Consider the following 11048-nt stretch of genomic DNA (forward strand, 5'->3'; position numbering starts at 1 on the left):
TGCCCCCTAGTACTTCTCTGCGCTCCCCCATCACATATTTGGTCCAGTCTTGCACTATTAAGCATCCGTCGCTGATCTTGAATGCACTAAAGTAATCTGTAGGATATCTTGGCCGTAAGCTGATAATACTCATGGTACCTTTAGTCTCGATCCCATAAGGCACAACATTCATCGGGAGTCCATGTTGAAGAACATCGTATGGTAACATACTTAGCAATGAAGTTTAGTTTCAAAAATAATGTATGGAAAAGATGCACTGATGACAAATAGTAAAAATCTTACCATCCTTCCTAAATAGATGTGACCGTAGTTCATTACGAACACTATTGGTCGCACATTTTCAGTACTAACATTTCTAAATGCAGGAAGAAAATTTGTCTTGACAATATCAAGATCCTCAAGCCATGAAACATAATGACTGAGCTCCTCGCAGTTGAGTTCAGCCTCAGGACAGTATACGGTCCTGTCTACCAAGCGCTGGACATGTTTGCTTGCACCGAAATAAGCTGACAATACAAATTAGTTGTCAATTATTTTTGAATAAACAATATCAAAGACATAAATATGGTTGAGAAACTTACATAATGGTATAACTGAAGGCGTCTGCACATCGACCCAGATGTCGGTATTACCTTCAATATCATCTTCCGGACGAATATCAAAGGTGATAACCATATCAGGCTCAAATGCATAAGTCTTGCATAGTGCTCGCCATGTTTTGCATCCAATATAGGTGTAGTCGTCTGAATTGTACAATTTTGCATGGAAAATATAACCATGCTCGGTCTTCAAGTAAACTTTCTTTTCCTCCATACTATGACTGAAACCTATCTTATCCAATACAAAAACTCTTGCATGGCAGGGGATACGCTAGTAGAATAGTAAAAAAATATAAGTTGAAGCAAATGAAGCAGATGTCATGCTTAATTACGAAAAAAGACTTGTCGTTGTGACTTACTGTATCCACTTCGAAGTTCTCGTCCAGCTTGATGCTGAAGCGCCTATCATCATCTAGGAAGATTCCGTCGCACAGGCCGCGCTCGTCTTCGCAGTATTTGCAAATACCGAAATCCTTTTCGTCGTTAGACATTTCCTATGTTCATAGTTAAAACATTAATTGAAAATTGATCGAAGACAACTACCAAGATACTCAACACACAAATCCGGGGCACTCGATATTTCCTACATATTCTGGCACAAGTCATGCCAAAATTCACGGAAAAATCCGGCATGACCTTTCCTAAAATAGGACATATCGAGCGCCTGAAATTTGCCGGAACGGAAATGAATCAACACTCCAGCAAAACATAGGCCACTCGGAGGTGTAACCTGCAAACATGACCGGCCACTTGGATATTGAGCAACAGAAGATATATATTTCAAAATATCTTATAGGACTCAAATTAGCATGCATTCAATAAGCAAAAGTAAATCATCTCATACGTCCGTACATCGTCGAATATTATCACTAATACATCACGAATAGTGTCATACATATAACATCACTAATACAACTAAAACCCTAGCACACGACGGGTATCGGCGCGGGCGGTGGACACCCACAAAGAAGGAACCATCACGGGATCATAGCTCCAGTGAGATCCCCGTAGAACCTGCCAGGTATTGGAGAACGGCCTGTGCTCCAACGCAAACAAGTAGCGACGGATGTGTGCGTCCTCCTCACTGACACTATGACGCACCACCTCCACGGAGTCCTCGAGCCTCTGGATCGTCACTGGCCCACGCGACCGCCACCAAAGAAGGTTCGGGTCAACGACAGGCTGGCTCCTCACCAACCCGCGCCCCCCGGTAGGTAGAGCCTCCCAGTACCACCCCGGCGGAGCCCAGTCCCGGACATGGCCCATCTGGTCAAGCAGGTGTCGCCCTCCACCGACTCGATGACGAGGATGCGGGATAGGCATCGTCCACGTCGATACGGGAAAAATTGCTTTAACTAAAAAAATAGCAACAAGTTCTTACTAACATGTTCTATTAATTCAATTAGTTCTTACTGAAAATAAACTTACTATAAATAAAAATAAACTAGTACCTAGCTAATTAGTACCTAGTTCTTACTAACTAATTAGTACCTAGGAACTACTGCTAAGGGTTCATACTAACTAACTAACTAACACTAAATTAACTAACTAACACTAAAAATAGCCTAGGGTTCATACTAACTAGCACTAAATAGCTAGGGTTCATACTAAGCAAATTAACAAGAGGGGTCGGAAGGGGAGAGTGCTTACAGAGGGCGGGGAGAGAGATGGGGTCGGGGGAGACGGCGATGAGGCGGGGTCGAGGAAGACGGCGGCGAGGCGGGGTCGGGGGAGACGGCGGCGAGGCGGGGTCGGGGGAGATGGCAGTGAAGCAGGGTCGGGGGAGACGGCGGCGAGGCGGGGCCGGGGGAGACGGCGGCGAGGCGGGGTCGGGGGAGACGGTCGCGAGGCGGGGTCGGGGGAGACAGCGGCGAGACGGTGGCGAGGGGGAGAAGAGAGTGGTGAATTGGGGGAGGAAGATCTCAGGAGGGAATCAGGCCGCGCGGGCTGGCCGGGGGTTAGGTGAGAATAGATTTAACAGTAGCGTGGGAGGGGAAAACGCGCTGCTGCTAAAATCGGTAGTAGTAGCGCCTTTTCTAGAAGGGCGCTACTACTATACCTATCACGTCGGGAACGGTGTGGCAATTATAGTAGTAGCGCGTTCAGCTCCTGCCGCGCTACTGCTAAGAGGGTAACAGCAGCGCGGTTTGGGAAGAAGCGCTACTGCTAATTAGCAGTAGCGCCTTATTTTAACACGCGCTACTGGTAAGATTCTGTGTATAAGGTTTTCCCTAGTAGTGTTCTTCTCAAAAGGAAAAAACTTCGGTAACACATCCTCGTCTTCACCGGCTCCACTCTTGGTTATTTCGTCCCTTTACTTGTGCAAGCTTATTTGTGTCATATACCTTGCTTGCTTGTGTGCTTGTTGATGTTGCATCATATAGGTTGCCCACCTAGTTGCATTTCTAGACAAGCTACTTTGATGCAAAGTTTAATTTGGTAAAGAAAAGCTAAAAATTGTTAGTTGCTTATTCACCCCCCCCCCTCTAGTCAACTATATCGATCCTTTCAGTCTAGCTATGCATTTGTGTGATCTCTCACAGTGTGACTAAATGTTTGTGTACAATATTTGCAAGGTAGGATTCATTGGTCCCATGGGAGATGAGACCACTCTTTCTCATGGGGGTTGTTTGAATGCAAGGATTTGTAATTAAATTTTAAGATAAGACAAAATTGTTGTGCCTGAATGCTTCTAAACCCAAGCCCCCATCATTTCTAGAGTTCAAACATTTACCCAAGCAACCTAACATTATGGTCTTAAGTCACCATCCTTGTCTGACCAAAAGAAACACCGTCTATGTTGATCAAGTCATCCTATGATCATTTTTTCAAGGAAGGAGCCCATGAAATAAGTAGGGGCTATCCAAAACTGCGGAGGGGAGGACAGGCCAACCCCCTTTCCTGAGAAGAAGAGCTCGCCAGTTGAAGATGAAATTGTCGCAGGTGGTTAAGAGGCTACAACAGATTAGTTGGGGATGGGGTAGGCTTAGTTATGTTTGGGGAAGAAGGCAATGACAATGCCATGGTCATTTGCTAGCAGGATGCTAGTTCCTGTGTGAAACATTGATGGGGTAGAAAGTAGTTTCTTGAATTATTATTTTGTGAAAATCCGAGTCTATTATAAAAGTTCATCAAAAATATAAAGCAAAACCAAACATAATAAAAATTATATCAATGTTTCTAGACATCCGAACGACAACTACTAATGCCAGAATGAGCTGACGAAGTGCCGATGTCATCCCTCCCATGCAGGAGCTGGCCTGACTTTGTCAATAACAGTCGGGAAGTTTATGTCCATGTACCCCTACGGACCAACGCCCCGTAGCCACAATTGTCGTTGTTGAGCCCTTGAATCGATCAAATGTGGTTGACAATGGATCTCGCCGCCGCACAAGCACGACGAGAAACCCTAACCTCGTCGTCCCAAGGAGATGACAGGAATCTACATTGCAATTTCATTGAGTCCGTCCTGAGGGATAGATTCGAGGTGGACCGAAGCCGAGTTGACGAACTCGAATATGAAGCACCACCACTGCAAAGGCTAAAAAGTCTAACCTAAACTACTAACCGAAGTCGAGGAATCGGTGTTCCCTTCCCTGCCACCAGTCGGCAGAGCGGCAGGTAGAGGGGAGGAGAATTCTCGTTTGGTCGGGGAAGATACATAGTTGTTTCTTGAAATTAATATGGAGTCCAGTGGCATTGGCAAAGTCATCAAGAATTTTCAGAGTTATCAATGTTTGTGATGTTGCCCTAGCTAGGATTAGGGTGTCCTCTGCAAATCGTACCATGGGGCAGGAGGGTGAGTCATCTATTGGGTGAGGAAATCAGCAACTATGATGCAATTTGCTGTTGGTACGAAATTTCTTTAAATGTGCATTTCCAGTGTACCGTAACCCGAAGGAAGCAGAGTAATAATTTGCTCTAGAGAACCTTGTACCAAGCAATGAAAGCACACAAACGTAATCTGCGAATCGTACCATGGGGCAGGAGGGTGGATCATCTATTGGGTGAGGACGTCAGCAACTATGATGGAATTTGCTGTTGGTACGAAATTTCTTTAAGCGTGCATTTTCAGTGTACCCTAACCCGAAGGAAGCAGAGTAAGTTGTTCTGGAGAACCTCGTACCAAGCAATGAAAGCACACAGACGTAATCATTTTAGTACAGCAGAACCACTGCTTCGGCAGTAAAATTGCGTTATGGTGTCAGCCTCGTAGTTTCACGACAATATTAGTATTTGTCTGCAAAACACTGGACACCTTGTGTCATAGAAAAAGGAAGTTGAAGGCCACACGCACGTACGTATACAGACAGAAGGAACTAGGCACCCCCGTTCCCCTTTGACCAGCTCCTGTGTTCAAAGAGGCTTTCAAGAAAACTTAATCTAAGTTCTGATTTGAATTAGGATTAAGTAGTATAAATCCTGCACTCAACCACCTCATCTTCCCTCTATTTAAGCAGTCTCGGGCTCTCAGCCCATACCACCATTCTGCACAGTCACAGCGACATCACGAGCAAAAGAAGAAACCCATACCACCACCCAGCTGATTGCTAGCTTCCGCGCACGTCTCCGACGATCGAGCCGGCTGAGCATCCCTATATGGCGTCCGAGCAGCTGCTGCCCGCCGTGCCGAGGTGGAGGCCGAGCCCGCCGCGGGAGCAGAGCCGTCCCGGCCACGCCGCAGATGACGAGGGGCCGTCCGAGACAGCCTCCGACGTCCTCGGCGGCTCCCTGCGCAGCACCGACGGCTTCCCTTTCGGCAGCGGTAGCTCGTTCCCGCCGCCGCCATTCGCTCCGATGCCGGTGACCCTGCCGCGGTCGCGGACCTCCTCGTCGCTCGAGATCAGCGTGGAGAACGGCGCAGGCGCCGTGCCCCCCGTGCTTCGCGAGACGTCGTTGCGCCGAGTAGACCAGGGCGTCGTGCTTTCCTGGGAGGACTTGTGGGTGTCGGCGGCCGGCGGCAAGGCGGGCCGTGTCCCCATCCTGCGCGGCCTCAACGGCTATGCGCGCCCTGGCGAGGTCCTCGCCATCATGGGCCCCTCCGGCTGCGGCAAATCCACCCTTCTGGACGCTCTAGCAGGTTGGTACAGCCGTATACATGCTCGTGAATAATACTACTCCTATACGATATCGTATGCGGGCTGGCCTTCGCTAGTCAGACAGCCAGCCTTCCTGATAAACTACTCGAAAGATTTTGTTCGCCAGCTAGCTAGCGTCGTAGCGACTCGTATAATTAGTATTTAGAAATTTATATTTTTGTGGTGAGAAGATTAAAGAATTAATTCCGACGAGCTTCCGTGGTACATAATTACAGGAAGGCTAGGCTCTGGTGTCAGCCAGAAGGGAGACATCTTGATCAATGGCCGGAGGCAGAAGTTATCCTACGGAACTTCGGTAAGCATGGATGGGCTATTTCAATTCGGAGAATCTCATTTTCATTCGGGTTGATCGTGAACGAACGTACTCTATCAATTATTTTAGTTAATCAACGCATCCTTTGCGTGTTGCAGGCGTACGTGACGCAGGACGACGTGCTGATGACGACGCTGACGGTGCGGGAGGCGGTGCGGTACTCGGCGTCGCTGCAGCTGCCGAGCGGCATGTCTGCGGCGGCGAAGCGGGAGCGGGCGGAGGAGACGCTGCGGGAGATGGGGCTGGAGGGCGCGGCGGACACGCGCATCGGCGGGTGGATGCACAAGGGGATCAGCGGCGGCCAGCGGCGCCGGGTCAGCATCTGCATGGAGATCCTCACCCGGCCGGCGCTGCTGTTCCTCGACGAGCCCACCAGCGGCCTCGACAGCGCCGCCTCCTTCCACGTCGTCAGCCGGATCGCCAGGCTCGCGCGCCGGGAGGGCATGACCGTCGTCGCCGCCGTGCACCAGCCCAGCACCGAGGTCTACGGCCTCTTCCACGGGCTCTGCCTCCTCGCCTACGGCAAGACCGTCTTCTTCGGCCCCGCCGCCGAGACCAACCAGGTATATACGTCTGCTCTACACATATACGTTTTACGTACGCACGTAGCTAGTATATATACGTGCGCAGTGCTGTTGATTGCTGCCTGTTGCTGTCGCTATCAAGTACCGAAACTATATCCAAATTGTCGATGGGTTAAACGTGCTTGGACTTTGGGCATGATCGCAACCCTAGTAGGCGTATATATTCACAGTTTCACACTCGACGGTGGTACCAAAAATGATATTAGGGTTGAGATTGTATGATCAAATTTAACAAAATTATACCGTAAACAAAATTGTGAATTGTTTCACCACGTACCTACGGTTTATATCTGCAAGACCAAAATATTTTAGCAAAAAATAATAATATATAGTATGTTCATCCGGGTTTATTAGGCCCTCTTGTATTCCGGGTTAAACTTTGACCGTTGATTTAATTTGCAAACTATAAGTTATGTATTATAGACTTAATATTATTAGTTCGTATTTGAATGGAGTTTTTGATGATACCATTTTTTGATTCTTTTTAAACATGTTTTGTATTTTTAAAAATAACATTGATCAAACATATCACATCTAAGGAAAGATCCTACCCAAGTTGCCCCGCACACTGGGATGGGTTGGCGAAATCACATCCTTTTTCTTCTTGTGGAGAAGCAAACTTGCATCCTATTTATTTTGAAGTATTGGCCGTCCTTTTTAAGTCTGTAATATATTGAATTCTAATGTATCCCTAAGAGAAGCTAAGACTCATTTGTATTTCAAAATTTGTTAAACGGATTCTTCCTGCAACTAAAAATGACTTTTGTGACCCGAATTCATATATTGATTTGACTTCTCCTATTCAATATATATGTATGACCCCGTCTAAGGGGTTAGATACGTGGCAGCAATTATCGGTTAAACCTGATATTAATCACCATACACATACAGTTGCACCTTTACGTCGGCGGAACTGTACTCGAGTCATTGGTAGGGACTGCTGAGCCGAATGGAGACCGGAGTACATATGCAGCTTATTAGCAACAGGAGACCACATGCTAGACTGCGGTTTAGCTTCGGAGCCTCTGCCGCCTGCAGCATCGCGTTCATAGCACAGTGGCAAAGATGTGCTTGTATTCTGGACAGTTTTTTCAGTGGTGACAGCTAAGGCTGAAAGCTCAGTTTGGCTGTAGACTGTGGAGGGATCGTATTGTACTCGTATTAGGTGATCCGCTGTGCGAAGCAAGTCTCCTGATACAACAAATTAATTCCCCGCAAAAACAATACTCCCCCGTTTCTTTTTAGTCTGCATATAAGATTTGGTCAAAGTCAGCCCAGTAAAGTTTGACCAACTTTATAGAAAAAGACATCTACATCTACAATACTAAAGCTATATGGTATGAAAATTAATTTCATGATGCATCTAACATTATTGATTTCATATTATGAACCTTGAAATTCTTTTCTATAAACTTAGTCAAAGTTAACAAAGTTTGACTTTGACCAGACTAAAAAGGAACGGAGGGAGTACAACAAATTAATCGGTGTATTGATGAAGTATTAGGTGAGAGTAATTTCGTGGGGTGACTAAATTGACCACACGGTTTGACAAACACGCGCGTTTTCCTAGCTGACGGGCTGACGGTCACGGAGGAGAAAAAATGTGTTTTGGTCGGTCGGTCCCTAGGTAGATAACTGAAGAAAATGGCATTGCTAATGATTATGTGAAATTTCAGACATGCCATCTGTTCCTATCTTCCTCACTTGCTGGACTTGGATTACTACAGTCAAAGTACAGAAAAAACTCTTGAAGCCACCGAATTGTGTTACCTAATTTCTTTGCTTGTTTGTTTGTTGCAGTTCTTTGCTCTGAGCGGGTTTCCTTGCCCGTCACTGATGAACCCTTCCGACCACTTTTTGAGGACCGTCAACAAGGACTTTGACAACGTGAGCACATCGTCACCGTTCAATCAACAAGGACCTTAACATCATATCTGAAATATTCCTGGTGAATAGTGTTCCTAACCATACGCTCCATTTACTTATTCTTCAGGACATCGAGGAAGGCCTCGGCGGGAAGAAGACGACCACCGCCGAGAACATCGACGCGCTGGCGGTCTCCTACAAATCATCCATGCATATGGACAAGGTGACCCGGCAGATCGCCAACATACGCAGCACTGTGAGTAGCCCGGACTCCACGTACATTCTGAAACTTTCAATTGGAGTGCTGAATTTTGCTAATTATAAGCGTGTATGTGGTTTGTCGTGTGGTTTCAGGGAGGGGAGGTGGTGAAGATGGAAGGGCAGCAGCCGAGCTTCCTGATGCAATCCTTCGTGCTGACCAAGAGGTCTTTCACCAACATGTACAGGGACCTCGGCTATTACTGGCTCCGCTTCGCCATCTACATCGCCCTCTGCCTCTGCTGCGGCACCATCTTCTATGACATCGGCCAGGACTACGGATCCATCCAGGTGCCTATCAAGAAGTCTCTCATTGTAGTTTCCACCGCCACTGATCACTGTTGTGTTAACCGTGTGATTGAATACTTTGCATGCAGGCTCGTGGCTCCATGCTCATGTTCGTCGGCGCCTTCCTCACCTTCATGGCCATCGGAGGCTTCCCATCTTTCGTCGAGGACATGAAGGTGAAGTTTCGGATCGAGTTCCATCTCATCTCACGTCTCACGATACGTTGATCTGATGTGCTTTCGGTATGCGCAATGCAGATATTTGGAAGGGAGAGGCTGAACGGGCACTACGGGGTGTCGTCGTTCGTGATCGCCAACACAGTGTCGGCGACGCCGTACCTGCTCCTTATTTCCGTGGTGCCGGGCGCGATGGCCTACTACCTGGTCGGCCTGCAGAGGAGCTTCGACCACTTTGCCTACTTCGCGCTGGTGCTCTTCATGACCATGATGCTGGTGGAGGGCCTGATGATGATCGTGGCTAGCGCCGTACCGGACTTCCTCATGGGCATCATCACCGGCGCTGGCATCCAGGGCGTCATGATGCTCAACGGCGGCTTCTTCCGCCTGCCCCACGACCTTCCCAAGCCGGTGTGGAGGTACCCCATGTACTACGTTGCCTTTCACAAGTACGCCAACCAGGGTTTCTACAAGAACGAGTTCCTCGGCCTCACCTTCCCAAATAACCAAGCCGGCGGCGCCACCACCATCACTGGTGACGAGATCCTCAGGCAGTACTGGCAGGTGGAGATGGGGTACAATAAGTGGGTCGACCTCGCGGTCCTGTTCGGGATGGTCATATTGTACAGGGTGCTCTTCTTGGTCATCATGAAGCTCACCGAGAAGGTGAAGCCCATGGTGAACGGGTTTAGTTTCAGGAGGACCCAGCCGTCGGTGCACATCGCCGACCAGAGTTTCGAAGCAAATGGAGCAAAGTGAGGCCGGAGAGATCAGCACAATTGTTTTGTTAATGGAGGATTGTTGCTTATGAGTACTGTAGTGTTGCAGCGTTGTGCGGTGTATGTAAAGTCCGCAAAAGAAAGAAGTGCACAAAACTTGTCAAATTAGTTCATAGGCTGTCTGTAAGCGGTTTGTCGATATACACTAGTATTATCATTTTGAAAAAAGGGTTCACCCCCTGATTTTCATTTTTCAAAAAATTTATTACACAAGCATCCATCAAGTTCTTGTTAAGACATCAGTCTCAGTGTCACATGACGGGTTAACGAGCACCTTCTAACAACAAGAGACATCTACTGAGCAAAATCTAGACCTTATTACAAAACCACACGACGAGGCACCGAAGCTTTTTGAAGTAAAGTTGGATACAAACTATGCAGACTATCTAAAACGACAACAACATATCTCCAGAGGCATCATCCAACAATCCTGAGCATGACAGGCGCCCTTGCTGAAGACATCAGCCACCACCCACAACATTCATCTTGCCCCTCTAAAGACCCCCTTCCTGGTTGGTTTCGGGAGCAGGCCATCAAATGCTATTTGTGAGCTGCATTGAGATTTTCCCCGAAAAGGAAGTGTGAAGCAATATAGTAGCTGATAAGTATTTCTCTTAGTGAGAACCAACGTTATCGAATCAATAGGAGAATCACACCAAGCCTAGGGAATAACACATGCACACACAAGAGCAAATACTTGCACCCGACGCGGGCAAGATGGTTGTCAATCCCCTTGAACTTGTTACATGCAGGGATTAAATCTAGTAATTTTTTTCGATAAAGGGTGATTTTATTATCTCAAATGTAGCATCAAGCGGATACAAAGCATTATGAGTAACACCCGGCCTCTGCATAACTAGTATGCACACGTCCCAATATGAAGGTCTGACAAAAATTAATGAAAAAAAAAACCCGACGAATCGGCAACAGTAGAGCCCTATAGACCGACACTATGCCTATGTCGATGGAGGTGGTAGATCGATCCGAAAGTTATGTTGCCACCCATGTTGGGAAAAAACCTCCATAGCAACCTGCTCCAATCGCATACACACTGCCTTGAACAGCGGTTGGTCCTCCGGTCGTTGT

The 11048-nt window shown here is 47.4% G+C and overlaps 1 protein-coding gene across 1 annotated transcript; it reads left to right on the forward strand.

The window, feature by feature from the left end:
* Window positions 1-5081: 5081 nt before the first annotated feature.
* LOC123116326 (ABC transporter G family member 1) lies at window positions 5082-10182 on the forward strand. Its single transcript, XM_044537294.1, has 8 exons — window positions 5082-5679; window positions 5914-5993; window positions 6110-6574; window positions 8396-8482; window positions 8589-8717; window positions 8816-9010; window positions 9097-9183; window positions 9265-10182. Exons 1-8 carry the CDS (start codon window positions 5199-5201, stop codon window positions 9940-9942), a joined length of 2202 nt encoding a protein of 733 aa, XP_044393229.1. The 5' UTR covers window positions 5082-5198; the 3' UTR covers window positions 9943-10182.
* Window positions 10183-11048: the final 866 nt, after the last annotated feature.

This window comes from Triticum aestivum, chromosome 5B (genome assembly GCF_018294505.1).
Source record: "Triticum aestivum cultivar Chinese Spring chromosome 5B, IWGSC CS RefSeq v2.1, whole genome shotgun sequence".
Taxonomy (NCBI): Eukaryota; Viridiplantae; Streptophyta; class Magnoliopsida; order Poales; family Poaceae; genus Triticum; species Triticum aestivum.